This window comes from Peromyscus eremicus, chromosome 1, assembly GCF_949786415.1.
Source record: "Peromyscus eremicus chromosome 1, PerEre_H2_v1, whole genome shotgun sequence".
In the NCBI taxonomy this organism is placed as follows: domain Eukaryota; kingdom Metazoa; phylum Chordata; class Mammalia; order Rodentia; family Cricetidae; genus Peromyscus; species Peromyscus eremicus.
Genome location: NC_081416.1, coordinates 195,086,648 through 195,108,323, shown reverse-complemented (window position 1 = coordinate 195,108,323; position 21,676 = coordinate 195,086,648). Strand labels below are relative to the sequence as shown.

Sequence of the window (21,676 nt, the reverse complement as noted above, 5' to 3'; positions counted from 1 at the left end):
GATTGTTAAGATGGAAGTGTGACATGCTGACATCACTGCCACAACAGAAGACAGCAGAAAACCCTCCCATGATCAAGGCCATTGAAAGGTTCTTCAAAGAAGTCTTTGGAACACACAGCATGTGTCTTCATGCTTGAAAAATCTAAGAAAGGGAATCTCATTCTCATGTGGAAAGCCTTAAGGCCACCATGGACTGGAGATGCCACCAGAACACCATTAGATCAAGTTGTAGAGGAGAGAACTCTATGTACACTGGTATTAGGCAGCTGAAGCATTTCTATGCACCAGACTCCACACACAGACATAACTATCTCAACACTACTTCTGATTGTGATAGTAAGTGTCAGGGCTTGAACCTCAAATGTTTCCCAAAGTCTCCTGTGTTGGACCACTGGTTATGTGGCAGTGGGTATTTAAAGAATGATTGGATCTTGATGCCTGTGGTAGTTTGAATGTAATTGGCCCCCATAAACTCATAGGGAGTGGCACTATCAGAAGATGTGGCTTTTTGGATTAGGTGTGGCCTTGTTGGAGGAAGTGTGTCATTATGGGGGTGGGCTTTGGGGTATTCTATATGCTAGACCATGCCCAGTGACCCAGTTCACTTCCTGTTGCCTGTAGGCCAAGATGTAGGACTTTCAGCTCCTTGTCCAGCATCATGTCTGCCTGCAAGCCACCATGCTGCACCAAGATGGTAATGGATTAAACCTCTGAAAACATAAGCCACCCAAATTAAATGTTTTTCCTTTATAAGAGATGTCATGGTCATGATGTCTTTTCACAGCAATAGAAAGCCTAAGACAGAAATTGATTGCTGGGACTGGGGTATTAAAGTGATAGGCCTGATCATGTTATTGTTTGAATAAATATGGACCATGGGAAAGTCGATTAGAAAAGCAGTAGAAAGTTTTAAGTGGTGCTTACTGGCCCATTCTAGTAGGATCATAGAGACCGAGGTGCTAAGTGTGATTAAATGAACAGTGGGCATTGCTCAAGAAGTTTCAGAAGAGAAGAATACTAATGTGTGGCCTAGAGATTGTTCTTTTGGTAATTAGTTGAAGAGTGTGATTGCTTTTTGCTCTTGTCCAAAGAGTCTGCCTGAGGCTAAAGTGAAGAGTTTTGGATTAATTCCGTTGGCACAAGAAATTTCAATATAGCCGAATATAGACTGTGTCGTGTGGTTGTTAGTGTTAACTCTAAGAAAGATTTATAAAGAAAAGCAACAAACAGAGCAAGGAAAAATACAAAATGTAAAGTTTGAGGACAAAAGGAACACCAGGAACTGGAATAGAGCTAAGTCCTGTGTTCAAGGTGATAAACAGATTAATAAATGGAATAAGGGGATTGGTGACCACAGGGCAAGATCCCTCTCAACTCAATTTCCAACTTGTGAAAAGGAATTAAAGAAAAGCTTAAAGTCATGTGTGTGGTGCACACCTTTAGTCCCAGAGTTCAGAAGGCAGATGCAGGTGTATCTCTGACTTTGAAGTCAGCCTAGTCTACAGATCCAGGTTCAGGACACCAAGCTTAGGCAGTGAAGGAAAACATCAAAAACAGAAAGCGATAAAGATGAAATTGAATGAGAGGGCCATGTTCCAGTCCCAGTAAGCAACAGAACTTGGCAGTTTGGCTACATGGTTCTGGCTCTTAGGCTAGAAGAAAAGTGTTATGGAAATTGCCTCTGAGACTATGGAAAGCTGCTGAGGCAAGGCATGTGTCCAGAGAGTCCCTGAATGGAGTCCTAAAGAGGTCATTGCTTGAAGCTTTGAAGATGAAGCCTAAATTGCCTTGAAGTCCCCAAGATGTTGGAAATGCTAGAGTCGTGGAACACATGCTGGGGAGAGCTACTAACAGGGAGTGGAACCAGCCCAAAAGAGAGAAGTGTGTTGCAGTTAACATAGATGAAAGGAGTTGGAGTTTGAGGAACGTATTAACAACTGACATAAATATGCAGAGTTTAGAGTTTTCCCACCTGGTAATCTGTCCTGCTTTGGTCCACTATTTCCACACTATGCTCCCTTTTATTCATTTGGAGCAATAATGTTCATCTTGTGCCATTATATGTTGGAAGAGTATGATCTGTTTTTTTTTTTTACTTTGATTTTATAGGGGATTATAGTTAAGAGAATGCATGAATCTCAAAAGAGACTTTGAACTTTGGACATTTAAACATTGTTTCAACTATGATAGACAGTGAGAATTTTGGAAATTGGACTCAATGCACTTGCATTATGATAATTTTACAAGCATAGAGGGGTAAGGAGTGAAACTTGGTGGTCTGAACATAATAGGCCTCTATAAGCTCATTGGAAGTGGCACTATTAGGAGATGTGGCATTGTTGGAGTAGGTGTGGCCTTGTTGGAGGAAGTGTGACACTAGAGATGGACTTCAAGGTCTCATCTGTGCTCAAGTCACACCCAGTGACCCAGTTAACTTCCTGTTGCCTACAGGTCAAGATGTAGGACTCTTGGCTCCTTCTCGAGCACCAGTTCTGCCTGCATGCCACCATGTCCCATAAGGATGATAATGGACCAAGTAAACCTGGAAAAATGTAAGCCTCCTCATTAAATGCTTTTGTTTTATAAGAGATACTGTGGTCATGATGTCTCCTCACAGCAATAGAAACCCTAAGTAAGACAATGCCTCTGAAATAATCAATGGAATAAATCCTCTGTGGATTTATAATTTGACTAATTATTGTACATATTGGAAATAGAACATGGGACCTAGTTAGGATTAGTGGGACACTGGGGCTATGCACTGGTAAGATGTAACTTGTTTACCTCTCTAATCTATCTGGCTCCCCACCTTCCCTACCTGTGCCCCATGAAAGGAGCAACCTCTTCCACCACACAAGCCTGTTGCCATGCAAGACATACTGCCTCAAGCACACACACGCAAAGCAATGGATACATCTGAACTTGAAACTCTCAAACCAGTAGGCAATTAAAACTTTTCCTCACTTCAAACTGTGTCTCAGGTATTTGTCATAGTGGGTGAAAAAATATTAACACAACAAGTACACTGAGTGTCTGTTGAGCCCATGTCCCAGATGGACAATGGGAAGATGTTTAAATTAATGTATCACTATCTTCCCCTTCTCAGAGCAGGTCCTGAACACAGACACTAAAAATACTTCCAAAGGAGCACCAGCTGCAGATACTCATTCTATTTTGTACGTCTTTTATGTTCTCCCCAACCTTATTTTTATATGTGTATGTGGTGTAAATATTTGTATATGCAATTGTACATCCATGTGGATTCATGTTCTTGAATGGACAAGTACATGTGGAGGCCCAAGGCTAAAGTTGGGAATCATCCTCGACTGTTTTTCCACTATGTTCATTAAGGCAGAAGCTCAAAGTAAAACCCAGACTTCACTGATATGGCTAGTCTTACTAGCCAGTTTGCTTTGTGCATCTCCTTTTCTCCACCTTCCAAGACGGAAATTACAGGTGGGCCACACTGCCCACTCATCGTGTACAAGTGTTCTGGAGATCCAAAGTCTGGTTCCTGTACTTGCATACAAAATACTTTAACCACTGAGCCATCTCCCAATACCAGCTTTTATATTTTCATTTTTGTTTGTAAATCAATATCATGCAGAGAAAGATCTCTTATGAGGTAAACAGCATAGCCAGTTATCCCTGACTGGTCCAATCTAGGGCTACATCTACTTCATGTACAAGTGGAGATGAGGAATCCTGGACTTGGAATTTCCCTGTGATTTTAACACACTCGGACAAGAGTCATCTCTGCATTCAGGCAACTCACATGAAGATCCTCCATCAAGTGGAACTTCATTTTGTTCCCCAAAGAGACTTGAGGGTCTATCATGCCTACATGGACCAAGTGAAATACACCCTCAGGGGTCTTCTGCCCTTGGAGAATGTCAAATTTTGTCACCAAATCTCCATTAGCATCAAATATAATTTCATTTCCATCAGGAGTCTTGAAGTGCACCTTCCTGAGGGCTTGAAGCAGCTGAAAACAGAAGGGAGACATTGTACACCAGCCAGGGCAGATCTGGAGTCTTGTCCAAAAGAGCACATACCATTCACCTCTGCAATGGTATGGAGTCACTTCAACCATGGACTGGTCCCATTGGGCATGGGGAAGATCACGGACCTGTCATATTTTCAGGGACTCACAAATATGTTTTAGCTTTAATAAAATAATAATACATAATATTTAATCAAGAAAAATTTTAAACCTAGTGGGGTGTGTGTGTGTGTGTGTGTGTGTGTGTGTGTGTGTGTGTGTGTGTTTCACTCATATTGTGTAATCCAGAGAACAACTCTCAGGAATGTTCTCTCCTGCTGCCATGGGGGACTCAGAATCCAACTTAAGCTTGGAGACAAGTGCCTTTACCCAATGAGCCACCTCAACAGCCTTAAAATTAAACCCCAAAACATGACAATGTGGTTCCTGTTCCAGGGTCTCATTTGGCTGTGCACTACTGTCCTCAGTCTTCCCATCACACTCAGTAGATTCCAAATCCTAGCAGGACTTCCACGGACTGGCTGCAGCTCACCTAGACCACCCATTCACTCCCAACAGTCTCCCAATATTCATCAGTCCCACCCATGATGCTCTTCTATTTGCTCCATTTTAGGGTCTTGACACATGCTGTCCCTGCCATCTGCAATGCAATCACTTCTACCCTTGGTGAGACTTCTCATCCACTTGTCTGGAACTCACATATTTTCATACCAAGAGAATGTTTCTAGCCTTTCACTTTCCTTCACCAGCTCCTCACTCAACTTACTTTATATCTTCATCATAGAGTACACACAGACAGTTCAAAACACACATATTTTAATTTTGTGGCAGGATCTTGCTTTGTAGTCCATTTTGGCCTCAATATCCTGTGTGCTAGGAGGCCAGGGTTGGAAGCCCATGCCTGTCATGGTCTTCCAAGCCTGGCTTCCTGTAAATTTTAATCTGTCACCCACAGCCAAAATGCCAACAACTATCACTCTCCTTCTGGTTTACAACCATATGGATCTTCACCAGGCACATAGAGGAAACTCAGGTCATCTGAGTTTCGGTAATGAAACCATACCCCCTCCTTGGCCACGGTTCTCACTGTTTACCTCATCAGTGAGCAACATATCATCCAGGGGTCCTCTTACACATCGTGACCTTTGCTAACCTGAGTGCCTTGGAAAAGATAAACAGATATATAGATTGATAGATATATGGATGGATGGATGGATGGATGACGGATGGATAGACAGACAGACTTCAGACAAATTTAAAGACAGATAAAGACTCAGTGCAAAATGGCTAAAATATATAGATAAATGTATGAAATTATCAATATTCCTAAAATAGAAAAATTAATAAGGGCTTAGGAGATGGCTCCATGATTAAAAAACTAGTCATAAACACTTGAGGATCAGCCTTCAAATCTCCAGAATGCACGTAAATGTCAGGTGGATGTGGCAGCCAATCTCTACTTAACATCCTCAGAAGGTGGAGACAGGAGATGCCCAGACCAAGGTGGCTAGCAAGACTCGACACATCAACAAGTTCTGGGTTTGAGTGAAAGACCCTGCCCCAAAGCAAGATAGAAGATGATTGAAAGATGATTCCTCATCATCCTAGGCCTTCCCATATATTGTACACATGAGTGTGCTCCCCACCACATGTGTCTCCATGCCCACACACATGGGTCCACATACATGTACCTTATATCAAAAAATAAAAAATAAATAAATAGCATTAGATATCTGTTTGAAATTCTGATTTTGCAGCATGCCTATGCTAAAAGTCATCCACTATTTACCAAAGCTTAAATTTTTGACACTAAAAAATCTATTTACTGTTATGTGAAATATTTTTACTAGGCATCCTGTATTTGCTAAGTTAGACAAGCCACAGGGACTTGACTCATCTGAGATTACACACATAGCATGGAATCTTTGTCCACTGTTCCTTCTAAGATGCCTCTCAGTTGCAAGTATGAGGCATCCTTGCTGAAGCATAGTCAGCTTCACCTCTATACCCTAGTTGGAACCAATGTCCTTTTCCTGAACCATCCCTGAATCACCCACTCTACACATGCCTCTCTCACCTGCCAGGGCTGGAAGTCCTGAGAGTCTGTAACTGTCCCATGCTGGTGCCCATGGGTTATCATGTCTTGCAGGGCATGAGCAATGCTGTAGACAGCTGTGTAAGCAGCATCAATTTTACTCACTTCTGGGAAAGGATGTTGCTTGTTTTTCAGACTCTCATTCCCTGAGCACAACTGGACACCCTCTGTCATTGTGCTGCTCTGGTGAGGCCATGTACAATCAAAGGTGAACTCCCAAAACTTCTTTATGAACATGTCTTCTGGGGTCTGGCTGGGCCGCAGGTGAGCAAGGAACTCAGGGAAGCCAGTTGCCCTGCTGCTGTGATACCGAAGGCCAAATGTGCTGTGCAATACCTGGGAAATGCCTGGAATGGTGATGGTGAGCACCATGTGAAGAATGTTCTTGCTGACCCAGACCTGGCCTGAGACATGGACATCCAGTAAGCCATACAGGATGAGCTGGAAATTAGAACTGCTTAGGAAAACCAGAACAACCCTGGCTGTAGATTTTTGCATATTCTGGACAATCTCTTTAATCTTCCCCAGGGACTCATGGGAAGGAACATGGAGGATGACCTCAATGCACACACCAGCTGTGCTCAGCTCCTGAGTGGCCAGAGAGCTGGCCTGCTGCCCAAAGTCATCATCATAGGCCAGAATGATCACCCAGGACCACTGAAAGTGAATTATCAGCTGAGTCACTGCAAGGGAGGATGTGAGGTCACTAGTCACAGTACGCATGAAAGATGGGAACTGGATCTTGTCACTGAGGCTGGGTAGTGAGGATGAGTAACTGACCTGTCAAGGAAGAGCAAGGTGATAGCAAAATGGATGAGATCTGGACTTAAGCATGGGCTGATTGTCTGGTTTAAATGGGGGAAGGAAGAGGATGGACACATGCTTCTGCAGTTAAGAGCCCTTATTGTTCTTGGAGAATACCCAAGTTCATTTCCTAGCACCCACATCAAAGGGCTCACATTGTCCTGTAACTCAGCTCCAGGAAATCTGATACCCTCTTCTGGCTTCCTCTTGCATCTGTAGCATAGATTCACACAGACATATACATACACATGAATGTGTATTAAATTTTAAAACATAAATAATTTTCAGGGAAGGACTTGAGCATCCTGATTTGAGAATTGTGCTAGTTCTATAAGCAGCTGTGTGCCCCTCACTGGCTGATCATCCTTGACACAGCCCTGTGGCTTCTACAATGAAGCCCAGAATCATAGCTTTACCTCCTCTGCTCTCAGCATCTGTCCTTCACCTGCCCCCTAATATTTCATTCTTGCACCTCGGCTTGGATTGGTCTGACTCTCTGCTTTGCAACCAACTGTTATATTCTTCTTTTGAAATTTCGTGTGTGTGTGTGTGTGTGTGTGTCTGTGTGTGTGTGTCCGTGTGTGTGTGTCTGTGTGTGTGTGTCTGTGTGTGTGGTGTGGTGTGTGGTGGGATAGTACATGTATAGAGGTCAGAAGACAAATTGTGGGAACTGGGTCTCTTCTTCCACCATGTCGATCACAGAGGCTGAATCTCACGTCATCATGCTTGGCTAGCAGCTTTACCCCATCAGCCATCTCACTCTCCCTGGTATGAAACAGTCAGTTCCTGGTAGGAACCAACCTACAAGAATAACAATCGGCTCGTATCAGACCACCATTGTGAGATTTTTCCAGTTTTCAGACAAACAGGAGTTTGGTTTGACACGTTGTCAAGGAAGAGATGGTACCATGTTTTCAAAAGAGAGAGTTCTTGGAGATGTGACAAGTGGGGAATCTGTGTCTGTGTTTGAGGGGCTCAGAATGTGGGTCTCAGCCTCAGGGTGTGAGTGCAAACCCTTCTCCTGCCACTACAAGATCTGTAAAAGTTTTATTGTCTTAACACAGAAGCCCTAGCATCTTGTTGGTTCATATTCAGTGATAAGGCTGACTCAATCTCATGCAGGTGGTCCTGCTAGGCTGCCCAATAAAATAGAAGATGTCCAGTTAAGTTTGATTACAAACAATGATCATTTTTATAAACATATCCAATTATACACACATTTTTAACTAATGACAAATTATAGTTTAATGGAAATATTGATAATGTGTTTGACTATAAATAATTCATTGTTTCATTGATATTCAAATATTTACTCTTTTTCATACATGAATGTTTTGATTGTATGTATGAATGTGCACCACATGTGTGTCTGGTGCCCTTGGAGGACAGAAGGAGTCCCATTGCTGGAAATGGAGCTACAGATGACTGTGAGTCCCCATGTGGATGCTGGGAATTGAATTTGGATCCACTAGAAGAGCAGTCAGTGAGTACTCTTAACCTCTGAAACATCTCTCCATTTCCTGAAATTCAAATTAAACTAAATCTTATCAGGCAGCCCAACAAGTTCAAAAACTAGAAGTTCTTAAGGTAAGTTCAATATATCAAGTTTCTGCTCCATTCATGATATTTCACAGCACTTAGGAATCACAAAAAAAGGAACAAGGCTGCCTGGGTCACATGGAGAATTCGTGTCTCAACACACACACACACACACACACACACACACACACACACCACCAATGACATAAATGAAGCTTTCTGTTGTGTATGTCATCATACTCAGAGTAAGAAATGAGGTTTCTGATCATTAAAATATCCCTAAATGAGATGGGATGGAGATATGCCTCAGTGGTTAAAAGCACTGTCTGCAAAATCATAAGGATAGGAGCTCAGATCCCAGTACCCACATAACAAGTTTGGTGTCCCTTTCATGGCTGTAACCTCAGCTCCAAGAAGGATGCACATAGGACACTGGATGGAACTTACTTGCTTCCACCTTAGCCAAGGAAATATGAGCCCTAGGTTAAGGAAGAGATTCTGCCTCAAAGTGATAGGTAGAGACTGATGAAGTAGGCCACCAGATGGCCTCTAATGGCCTCCACAATTATGCAGAGCTTCATACACTTGCACACAAACACACACACACACACACACACACACACACACACACACACACATGCATGCACATAGATGTAGAGAGAGAAAAAGAGAGACAGAGAGAGAGAGAACCATATACTCATGGAAACACATACACAAACATTGATTATGCCATAATACATTGATTATGCCATAATTTCAAAAAAATAATCTTGCCTTACAGCAGGGCATGGTGAAACACACCTGTAATGTAACATTTGGGAGGCTGAGGCATGAGAATGTATCTGCAATTTCAAGGCCAGCCTGGTCTACATAGTGAGTTCTAAGCCACCTAGGTCTTCAGGATAAGACTCTGTGTCTCAAGACACAAAATTACAAACTTTACAGAAACCTCAAGTTCAGAAGCACTTCAGTGAGAATATACACTAAAGTGGTGATAGCTAAGACCTTGGATACAATTCTGCAGATTACACCATTCAGTTTCAAGGGACAGGGGAAAGCCCATCTTACAAAAAAGAAAAATTAACAAATGTGAGACATTCAAAGAGACTGGAATTTACTCGAATTTAGAGACTTCATAGTGAAAAGCAAATGGATTTAAATCAGAATCTTCATACAATACTTATGTTAATGTAAAGCATGAATATATATATACATTTGTGTATGTATGTATACATGTGCATGTATATGTATACACACACACACACACACATATATGTTTAGAAGGGGTCTCAACTAGCCAAGGCTAGCCTCAATCTCACTATATAGCTAAGGATAACATGGCACACTGGATCCTCCTGTTTCCACCTTCTGACTGCTATACTACAAGAACACTAGAGTTTAGAACCAGGGCCTTGTGTGTGCTAGGCAAGTGCTCTAGCAACAGAGCCACAGCCCAGCCCCTGAAGTGACTATTATTCTTTGAATCTGCAATGTTACCAGAAGGTTCACATGTTGGGGACATAGTTCCCAGCCAATGGGCTGTGGGAAGTGATCGAATCCTGAGGGTTCTGACCTGATCAAATGGTTAGTTCTTTAATGGTGTTATAAGAAATCCAATGCCCTCTTCAGATTTCTATGGGCTCTAGGCACACATGTAATACATATGTATACATAAAACCAAAACACACATACATAAAAAATAAAAATAAGTAAATCCTTTAGCTCTATAGCCCATTTCTTAGAGCTCCAGGAGTCCAATCGGCCAGAAAGAGGAGAGACAAATAGCCAAACTAGTGGAAACACATGAACTATGAACCAATAGCTGAGGAGCCCCCAACTGGATCAGGCCCTCTGGATGAGACAGTTGATTAGCTTGAACTGTTTGGGAGGCCCCCAGGCAGTGGGATTGGGACCTGTCCTTAGTGCATGAGCTGGCTGTTTGGAACCTGGGTCCTATGCAGGGACATTTTGCTCAGCCTGGGAGGATGGAACTGGACCTGCCTGGACTGAATCTACCAGGTTGAGCTGAATCCCCAGGGGAGTCCTTGCCCTGGAGGAGATGGGAATGGGGGATAGCCTGGGAGGAAGGGTGGGGGTGGAAATAGGGAGGACGGGGGAATCCATGGCTTATATGTAAAATTAAATCAAATTATAAAATTAAAATATAAATAAATAAATAAATAAAAAGTAAATCGTTAAAAATATTTTTTAAAAAGATTGTCTAAGTTTCCTCATCAATGAGAGGGAGGATAGCTCTCTCCAACATATGTACACTTGTAGGAGAACCATTTTGGACATAGAGAATATTTGCAAAAAACCTGGCTCCAAAGTAGAGCTGCTCACTACTGTGACCATCACCATCATTTTCACTATCATCAGTAAGGGATTGCACAGTAGAGCTGCTCACTACTGTGACCATCACCATCATTTTCACTATCATCAGTAAGGGATTGCACAGTGGAGCTGCTCACTACTGTGACCATCACCATCGTTTTCACTATCATCAGTAAGGGATTGCACAGTAGAGCTGCTCACTACTGTGACCATCACCATCATTTTCACTATCATCAGTAAGGGATTGCACAGTAGAGCTGCTCACTACTGTGACCATCACCATCATTTTCACTATCATCAGTAAGGGATTGCACAGTAGAGCTGCTCGCTACTGTGACCAACACCATCATTTTCACTATCATCAGTAAGGGATTGCACTATATTCAGGAAGGAAGGAGACTTTCAGCAACTCACCTGGGGAAACTTGTACAGTCCCAGAAGTCTGGCCATGGACACAGACAGGGATGACCTCGTGTCCCCAACCAAGGCAGCCTGAGGAGAGCCATGCTGGCATGTGTAGTTGGGGATGGGCTCCTGCTGCCTCGTGAGAAAGCTCATTGTCTCATGGAGGGCTCCATGCACTGTGTCCCCAGAGTTTCGAATAGAGAAGCCCAGGGTCACATTGGGCAACAAGTGAGCATTCCTATTAATCTCCTCGATGGCAAAGACGAAACTCTGGGCCACCCGGTAGCCCCAGTTGGAAACGCTGAGGGAAAGAGAAGCCCACATTCATCACTCATGATGGGGTAAATGGAACAAGAATAAACACAGTGACTCAAGGGATACATGTAAAACCTACATCTCCACAAATACTTGCACACAGACGTGCAGAGGAGCACAGGTCAGAATGCATAAAGGGGAGTCAGAGGGAATGTGGAGACAATAATCAGAGGGGACAGTTTAAGAAGACAGGAGGGATAAGTGAAGATGTATTATATAATCTGGCGTGGTAGGACACTTGTTTAATCCCAGCACTCAGGAGACAGAGGCAGGTGGATCTTCCTGAGTTAGAGACTAGCATGGATTACATACCCAGACTCAGCTACCAAACGTACATAAAGAAACTCTGTGTCATGAAAACAAAGTAAAAATCTATTGCATTGTATGGCTGGTTACAATTTTTAGTAACTAACATCTATTTCAGAAGTACTGAACCCAAAACCCAGAATACAGGGAGAAGAGATGTGAAATATTGTCATTAGGACATGACTCAGACATTTCAGACCTGTGAGCCTGTCAGCAGCCAATCATGCACTGGAAAATTCCTTGTGGCCCTACTCTTTCCTGCTGAACTATTGTCAACTAATATATTGTGTGAAGAAGACACTCATTGTCTTCAGTCATGTACCCAATAGGTGAACCCACAAACTCCAAGGACAGTTCCAAACCTGCAAACACACAGATAGCCCTGGTCACAGCCTGGTGGTGGTAGCACACACCTTTAATCCCAGAACTGAGAAGCCTGAGGCAGGTGAATCTTTGTGGGTTCAAGACCAGCCAGGTCTACAAAGTGAGTTCTTGAATAGCTAGGGCTACACAGAGAAATCTTTCCTGGAAAAAAATAAAAAATAAGAAAAAAAGATCAATGGCCAATGAAACAAAAAGCCATGAATGTGGGTAAAGGACCTGTATAGAGGAGGAAGGAAGGGCAGGTGTGAAAGGAAGGTAAGAAAGGCTAGGGGTGAGAATTAAACAAAATGCACATTATAAACATATGAAAGCAACAAAGAAAGATGCAATGAAATTTCAAAACATATATGTACAAGGAACACTAAACTAACTCAACAGGTCACATTGATGTATTGATATATTTGTTTGCATATTTATGCAACAAAATAATTAAAAAATAAAAGGCCATGAACTGACAGGTAGAGACACATGGACGTGTTGAAAGGAGAAGAGGGGGTTATATATGTGCATACACGAATATGGAGCTGTTCAGACAAAAAGACTCTGTATAACCCTGGCTGGCCTGGACATCACTGAGATCCACCTGTCTCTGAATCTTGAGTGCTGGGATTAAAGAAAATGCTGCCACATCCAGCTGATGGTGTATTTTTTCTAAATGCTAATGTTGAGAGTAGATGTTTATTGTTTTGATGCAGAGTCTCCACACCACCCAGTCTGAACTCACACTCACTATTTAGCCAAAAATGACCCCAATCATCTTCTGTATATGTATATGCATGCATGTATAAGACAGAAGACTTCTAGCATTGTCTTCAAGCATGGGTGGGTAGGTGTGTGTGTGTGTGTGTGTGTGTGTGTGTGTGTGTGTGTGTGTATCAGAGTTAGTATGTGTGTGCATGGGTATATCCCCAAGTGGGAAAAGGCTAATGGGATGGCAGGATATCTTTCACAATTGCTTCTCCACCTTTAAAAAACATTATTCTGTGTTCATGTGTGTATATGATGTGTCAGCAGACCAAAACATGCTACAACGTATGGAGGTCAGGAAACACCTTTTGAGTCAATTCTCTCCTTTCTCATTTACGTGGGTTTCAGAGCGGGCTTTTAGGTCATCTGTAAAGCTTGCATGCCAAGCACTTTACCCCATAAGGCATCTCAAGGGCCCCTCTTCACCTTATTTTTCGAGACAGGTTATACCACTGAGCCTGGACCTCATCCATTCAGTAAGACTGGCCAGCCAGTGACCTTTGATATCTGCCTGTCTCACTGTTCCTAACCAGGGTTACAGAGGCTCAACACGCTGGGCTTTCACATGGGTGCTGGGAATCCAAACTCAGGTCTTCAGGCTTGCACAGCAGACAAGTCACCAACACAGAAATTTCCCCAGAACCTAAGAGCTTCACTTACAAATTCTCCAGTCTCCAATTCCAAGGTTGGATTTTAAATGTTCACATCACCAAAACATAAGTATGCAATGTGGTGGGTCTGTTGGTGAGTTAATGAAATATTCTATATTGTAAATGTTCATTAAAATACATCTTTGTACCCAATATACACATACAATTACTACGCATTTTCTTAAAAAACAACATGGGATCCAGGTATAGTGGCACACATTTGTGATTCCAGAAATCAGCTTATGGAGGCAGGAAGATAGTGAGTTCTAGGCTAGCATCATCTACACAGTAAGACCTTCTCTCAAAAAACAAAAAACAATAAAACCTCAAGGATAAGCCATTGTGGCCACTGTGTTGGCCCACGCTTGTAATCCTGAGTTTCAGGGCTAGTATGAACTACACAAGGAGTTCCAGACTAGTCAGAGCACAAAGTAGGATATTGTCTCAAAGAAAGTAATATAAATGATAATAAATGTGAAAAATCAGTAGTGAAAATCTTTTGCATTTGTAGCTGATTATAAAATGATGGTAAATAGAGCCTGCCAGCACCAGACTGGACTAAGAGATTGCAGCTACTCCCTAAGACAGAGCCCACAATCGCCAATCTGACTAACAGCTGCTCCCTGAGACAAAGAATCCATCAGCACCGACTAGACCAAGAGCTCCCACTGGACCAAGGGTATTAATCAGACCAAGAGAAGCTTCCTCAGACACAGACACTGCTTAGACCAAGTGGAGAAAGAGATGGGTACATGCCAGTGTAAAAATATAGTCAACAACATAAAAACCAATATTGCTCTATCAGAACCTACATCAGCAAGACCTGAACATCCCAACACAGAAAAAACAGAAGAAGTTGACCTTAAAAAGAACTTTAAGAAGATGATAGAGATGTTTAAAGAGGAAATGAAAAATTCCCTTAAAGAAATAGAGGAAAAGTCAAACAAAAAATTGGAAGAAATCAGTAAATCCCTTAAAGAAAGCCAAGAGAAAGCAATTGAACAGGTGAGAGAAATAGTTCAAGATTTGAAAAAATGAAATCGAGACAATAAATAAGAAAGAAACTGAGGAAATGATGGAAGTGGAAAATTTGGGTAAATGAACAGGAACTATAGATGCAAGCATAACCAACAGAATGTAAGAGATGGAAGAGAGAATCTCTGGCATGAAGGTACAATAGAGGAAATAAATTCATCAGTCAAAGAAAACACTAAAGCCAACAAAGTTGTGACCCAAAATGTCCAGGAAATTTGGGACACCATGAAAAGACCAAACCTAAGAATAATAGGAATAAAAGAAGGAGAAGAATACCAACTCAATGGCACAGAAAAATATATTCAATAAAATCATAGAAGAAAACTTTCCCAACCTAAAGAAGGAAATGCCTATAAAGATACACGAAGCTTACAGAACAACAAATAGACTGGATCCAAAAAAAAGTCCCCTCGCCACATAATAATCAAACCACTAAACATACAGAATAAAGAAAAATATTAAGAGCTTCAAAGGAAAAAAGGCCAAGTAACATGCATATAAAGGCAGACCCATAAGAATAACACCTGATTTCTCCACGGCGAATCTAAAAGCCAGAAGGTCCTGAACAGACAATATACAGACACTAAGAGACCATGGATGCCAACTATTATACCCAGCAAAACTGTCAATCAACATAGACTGAGTAAACAAAATATTCCATGATAAAACCACATTTAAACAATATCTTTCCACAAATCCAGCCCTAAAGAAAGCACTAGAAAGAAAAATCCAACATAAGGAAGTTAGATACACCCATGAAAACACAGGCAATAGATAGTCGCACACCAACAAATACCAGAGAAGGGAAACACACAAAACTACCACCAAAGAATAACAGGAATTCACAATAACTGGTCATTAATATCCATTAACATCAATGGTCTCAACTCATCTATAAAAAGACACAGGCTAACAGAATGGATATGAAAACAAGATCCATCCTTCTGCTGCATAAAAAAAAACATACCTCAACTTCAAAGACAGACACTACTTCAGAATAAAAGGCTGGGAAAAGACTTTCCAATCAAATGGATTTAAGAAGCAAGCTGGTGTAGCTATTCTAATATCTAATAAAATAGATTTCAAACTAAAATCAATCGAAAGAGATCAGGAAGGACATTACATATTTATCACAGGGAAAATCTGACAAAATGAAGTCTCAATTCTGAATATTTATGCCCCAAATAAAAGGACACCCACATGTGAAAAGAAACATTACAAAAGCAAAAATTGCCCATCAAACCTCATACACTAATAGTGGGAGACTTCAATACCCCACTCTCACCAATAAACAGGTCTACCAGGCAGAAACTTAAAGAGAAATAAGAGAACTAACAGACATTATGACTCAAATGGACTTAATAGATACCTACAGAATATTTCACCCAAACACGAAAGAATATACCTTCTTCTCAGCACCCCATGGAACCTTCTCTAAAACTGACCATATGCTTAGTCACAAAGCAAATCCCAACAGATACAAAAAAATTGGAATAACCTCCTGTATCTTATCGGACCACCATGTAATAAAGTTAAATTTCAAAAACAACAAAAATTACAGAAAGCCTACAATCTCATGGAAACTGAATAATGACCAATTGAATCACCAATGTGTCAAGGACAAATAAATAAAGAAATTAAAGATTTCCTAAAATTCAATGAAAATGAATGTACAACATACCCAAAGTTATGGGAAACCATGAAAGCAGTGCTAAGAGGAAAATTCATAGCACTAAATGTCCACATAAAGAAGTTGGGGAAATCTCACACTAGTGACTTAACAGTACACCTGAAAGCTCTAGAATAAAAAGAAGCAAACTCACACAGGAGAAAGAAAGGAAGGAAATAATCTAATTAAGGGCTGAAATCAATAAAATAGAAATAAAGAGAACAATACAAAGAATCAATGAAAGTTGGTTCTTTACGAAAATCAACAAGATAGACAAGACATTATCCAAACTAACCAAAAAGCAGAGAGAAAGCATTCAAATTAACAAAATCAGAAATGAAAAGGGAGACATAGCAACAGACAATGAGGAAATCCAGAGAATCATAAGGTGGTGCTTCAAAAACCTGTACTCCACAAAATTGAAAAAATCTGAAAAAAAATGGACATTTTTCTAGATAGGTACCACATAACAAAGTTAAATCAAGACCATACAAACTATTTAAATAGACCAATAACCCCTAAGGAAATAGAAACAGTCATTAAAAGACTCTCAAAGAAAAAATGCCCAGGACCAGATGGTTTCAACACAGAATTAAACCAGATCTTCAAAGAAGTGTTAATACCAATGTTCTTTAAATTGTTCCACATAATAGAAACAGAAGGAACTTTACCAAACTCCTTTTATGAGGCTACAGTTATTTTGCTTCACAAGCCAAACAAAGATGCAACAAAGAAAGAGAATTACAGACCAATCTACCTCATGAACACGGATAGAAAATTACTCAATAAAATATTGGCAAACAGACACCAAGAACACATGAAAAAAATTATCCACCATGATCAAGTAGGCTTCATCCCACAGATGCAAATTTGGTTCAACATACGAAAGTCTGTCAATGAAATACACATATAAACAAACTGAAAGAAAAAAAACCACATGATCGTCTCATTAGATGCTGAAAAAGCCTTCAATAAAATCCAATACCCCTTCATTGCAAAGGTTCTAGAGAGATCAGGAATGAAAGAAACATACCTAAACATAATAAAGGCAATTTACAGCAAGCCAACAGCAACAACCAACTTAAATGGAGAGAAACTCAAAGCAATTCCACTAAAATCAGGAACAAGACAAGGCAGTCCACTCTTCCCATACTTACTCAATACAGTAATTGAAGTTCTAGCTAGAGCAATAAGACAACAAAAGGAGATCAAGGGGATACAAATTGGAAAGGAAAAAGTCAAACTTTCACTATTTGCAGACGATATGATAGTATACATTAGTGACCCCAAAAATTCTACCAGGGAACTCCTACAGCAGATAAACTCCTTCAGTAAGTTACCAGGATACAAGATTAATTCAAAAAAATCAGTAGCCCTCCTATATACAAATGATAAATGGGCTGAGAAAGAAACCAATGAAACATCACCCTTTGTAATAGCCACAAATCATATAAAATATCTTCGGGTAACTCTAACTAAGCAAGGAAAAGACCTGTATGATAAGAATTTTAAGTCTCTGAAGAAAGAAATCAAAGAAGATATCAGAAAATGGAAATATCTCCCATGCTCATGGATAGGTAGGATTAACATAGTAAAAATGGCAATCTTACCAAAAGCAATCTACAGATTCAATGCAATCCCCATCAAAATCCCAACACAATTCTTCACAGACTTGGAAAGAACAATACTTAACTTTCTATGGAAAAACAAAAAACCTAGGATAGCTAAAAGAATCCTGTATAATAAAGCAACCTCTGGAGGCATCACCATCCCTGACCTCAAGCTCTACTATAGAGCTATAGTAATAAAAACAGCTTGGTGCTGGCATAAATACCAAGATGTAGAACAATGGAATCGAACTGAAGACCCTGACATTAATGTACACACCTATGAATATATGATTTTCGACAAAGAGGCCAAAACTGTACCATGGAAAAAGAAAGCATCTTCAACAAATGGTGCTGGCATAACTGAATGTCAATATACAGAAGATTGTAAACAGATCCGTATCTGTAGCCATGCAAGTGGATCAAAGACCTCAACATAAATCCAATTACACTGAACTTGATAGAAGAGAAAATAGGAAGTAGTCTTGAATGCATAGGCACAGGAGACCACTTCCTAACTATAACAACAGTAGCACAGACACTGAGAGAAACAATTAACAAATGGGACCTCCTGAAACTGAGAAGCATTTGTAGAGCAAAGGACATGGTAAATAAGAGAAAACAACAGCCTACAGAATGGGAAAAGATCTTTACCAACCCCACATCTGACAAAGGGCTGATCTCCAAAATATATGAAGAACTCAAAAAGCTAGACTTCAAAATACTGAACATTCCAATTAAAAAAAAGGGGCTACACAGCTTAACAGAGAATTCTCAACAGAAGAATCTCAAATGGCTGAAAGACATTTAAGGAATTGCTCAGCATCCTTAGTCATCAGGGAAATGCAAATCAAAACAACTCTGAGATACCATCATACACCTGTCAAAATGGCTAAGATCAAAAACACTGAAGACAGCTTATGTTGGAGAGGATGTGGAGCAAGGGGAATAACCCTCTGTTGTTGGTGGGAATGAAAACTTGAACAGCCACTTTGGAAATCAGTATGGCAGTTTCTCAGAAAATTGAGAATAAGTCTTCTTCAAGAACTAGCTATACCACTCTTGGGCATATACCCAAGGAATGCTCAATCTTACCACAAGGACACATGTTCAACTATGTTCATATCAGCATTATTTGTAATAGCAATAACCTAGAAACAACCTAGATGTCCCTCAACTGAAGAATGCATAAAGAAAATGTGGTACATATACACAATGGAGTACTACTCAGCAGTAAAAAACAATGATATCATGAAATTTGCTGGCAAATGGATGGAACTAGAAAATATCATCCTGAGTGAGGTAACCCAGATTCATAAATACAAATATAGTATATACTCACTCATAAGTGGATACTAGATGTAAGACAAAGGATAACCAAACTACATCCCACAGCTCCAGAGAAGCTAGCTAACATGGAGGGACCCTAAGAAAGACATCCCAGAGAAAGAGAAATAGATGAAATCTACATGAGCAAACTGGGAGTGGGGGGTGATAATGGAGGGTAAAGAATGGGGGTTGACAACATAAGGAAATGGGTGGATCGAGCTGGAACAGGCACAGATTGGGAGAGCAAGGAAAGAGATATCATGATAAATGAAGACATCATGGGAATAGGAAGAGGCAGAGTGCCGGGGAAGCTCTCAGGAATCCACAAGGATGACCCCACCTTGGACTACTAGCAATGACTGAGAGGGTACCTGGTCTGGTCTACTCTGGTGACCGGTCTAGTGAATACCCTAACTTTATCCAGTGACTGATGGAAGCAGATGCAGAGATCCACGGCCAGGCACCAGGCTGAGCTCAGGAATCCAATAATATACAGAGAGGAGGGATTCTGTGGGCAGGGGACGTCAAGATCATGATGGAAAAATGTTCAGAGATGACCAGCCACACTATTGGAAACCCATGAACTGTGGGCTAATATCCATGGAACCACCATAGGCAGAGGTATCAGGATCTGCTCCCTGGTGCATGGGCAGGCTTTTTGGAGCCCAGGGCCTAGGGTGTGACACCTTGCACAGTCTTGGTGCAGCTGGGAGAGGCTTGGAGCTGCCTCAGCTGAGTGTGCCAGGCTCTGCAGACTCCCCATGGGAGAACTTCATTTGGAAAAAAATGGGAATGGGAGCGGTGGCTTGGGAGGGAAGGCTACTGGATGGGAAGAGGGAAGAGATGGGAATCTGTGGTTGGTAGGTAAAGTAAATAGAAAATGTCTTAATAAAAATGAAAAGAAGAAACAAAAAATGGTGGTACTTAGTTTAGAAACCTCTCTTACCAACTCTTTATGACTCAGGTCTCATTACATAACACAGTCTTGCCTGTAACTAATAATGCTCCTGCCTCAGCTTCCTGAGGCAGGAGTTCAGCCATACACCCTATGCTCAGTCATTGCAGCAATGAAAAAGCAATAAAGCTAAATACAAACATTTAAAAACCAAATAATATCCCAAATGCTTGTTTTGAACACTACTGCATACAACAGTGTCTTGGAAAAGCTGGGACTAAAATATCCTAAAGTGGGACTGTGGATGGCTCAGGTCATAAGTTTTATTTCCAGCACCTAAGGAACTTAGTTGGTGATATGATCCAATCATCTCAGCACTCAGAAGGTAGAGGCAGGGGGATCAGAAATTCAAGGTCATCTTTGACTACCTAGTGAATTAGAGGCTTAGGAGGCTTAGAAAAAATAACAAGCAAAAGGAATATAGTGCAGAGGAATCAGAGAGGCTGTTAAATAATGGAAAATCTATTATTTACACATTAACGCACTCAACAACCACACCTACCTAGACACCACTTTAGGAACCAAGGATATACAAAAGAATCAAGAAATGCCCCCTGGCCGGTGGAGCACATACATTACAGCGAGTACATGACCAGCCTATACTTCAGTCTGGTACAAACAAGAAAGACAGACACACAGAGGTGATATAAAAGGAGAAAAACAGAGGTACTGAAAGTATACACAGAGAAAAGTGGTGGCCATCTAGCTGGGATTCTGAGAATCAACCCTTATCCAAGGGTACAAACAAGCTTGTAAAGCTCCTTCAGATTCAGAGATTTCTATCCCACATCCAGCACTTACCCTGAAGCCACAAGTCCAGATGGTGGGGCAGTAAAGTCAGACAAGTTACCAATAGAAAAGTAAAAGATGGAGAAGCTGCCCCCCACTATTACATCTCCAGGACGGTCAAAGCGAGGTCTCTGCCTCGGCAACAGCCAGGATCTTGGTGCAGAAAAGGCAGACCCAGAGAGACAGCCAAAGAGAACAGGAAGGAGAGTACACAGCCACATGCCTGCTGGGGGCCAGACAGCCAGTGACAGGACAGCCCCACATGGGGCAATGGCTCGCAGTGAAGGGGGCTTTTATCTGAGAGACTGTCCTTGATCAAGGACCTCAGGCTAAGACCACACTGGGAGCTCTAGGCTTTCAGGCTGTGGGGAGAATATTGATTGTGATATGGTGAAGGTGGGTGGCCACTAAATCCCAGATCCATTAAAAGTTTTATCCCCTTCTCCTGAGGCTTCATGGCCTCTCTGCATCCACGGTCACAGACCTGGGCATCATCTGCAGACTACAGGAAGGGCGACAACAGGTCTGACTGCCTCCTGGGGGACTTGCAAGTGCAGGATCATCTGTCCTCAGGGCACTGTTCTGCAGAAAGACCCAGGTAGGCACAAGAAGCAAATAGCACAGTGGCTGAAGTAAAATATTTCTTTCATACTCTACGTTCTGGGTGATCTTTGCTTTCCTTAAAGAATTTTTAGAGTAGTTTATCATGG

General features: G+C 41.3%; 1 protein-coding gene across 1 annotated transcript in view; it reads right to left on the bottom strand.

The window, feature by feature from the left end:
- Positions 1–21,187, bottom strand: part of LOC131904227 (vomeronasal type-2 receptor 26-like) — a 31,473-nt gene extending 10,286 nt beyond the window's left edge. Inside the window, exons 1-4 of the mRNA XM_059255286.1 lie at positions 20,979–21,187; positions 11,190–11,481; positions 6,081–6,878; positions 3,776–3,985 (exon numbers count right to left, since the gene is read on the bottom strand). Coding sequence (XP_059111269.1) covers positions 3,776–3,985; positions 6,081–6,878; positions 11,190–11,481; positions 20,979–21,187 — 1,509 coding nt within the window. The remainder of the gene's footprint in view (positions 1–3,775; positions 3,986–6,080; positions 6,879–11,189; positions 11,482–20,978) is intronic.
- Positions 21,188–21,676: the final 489 nt, after the last annotated feature.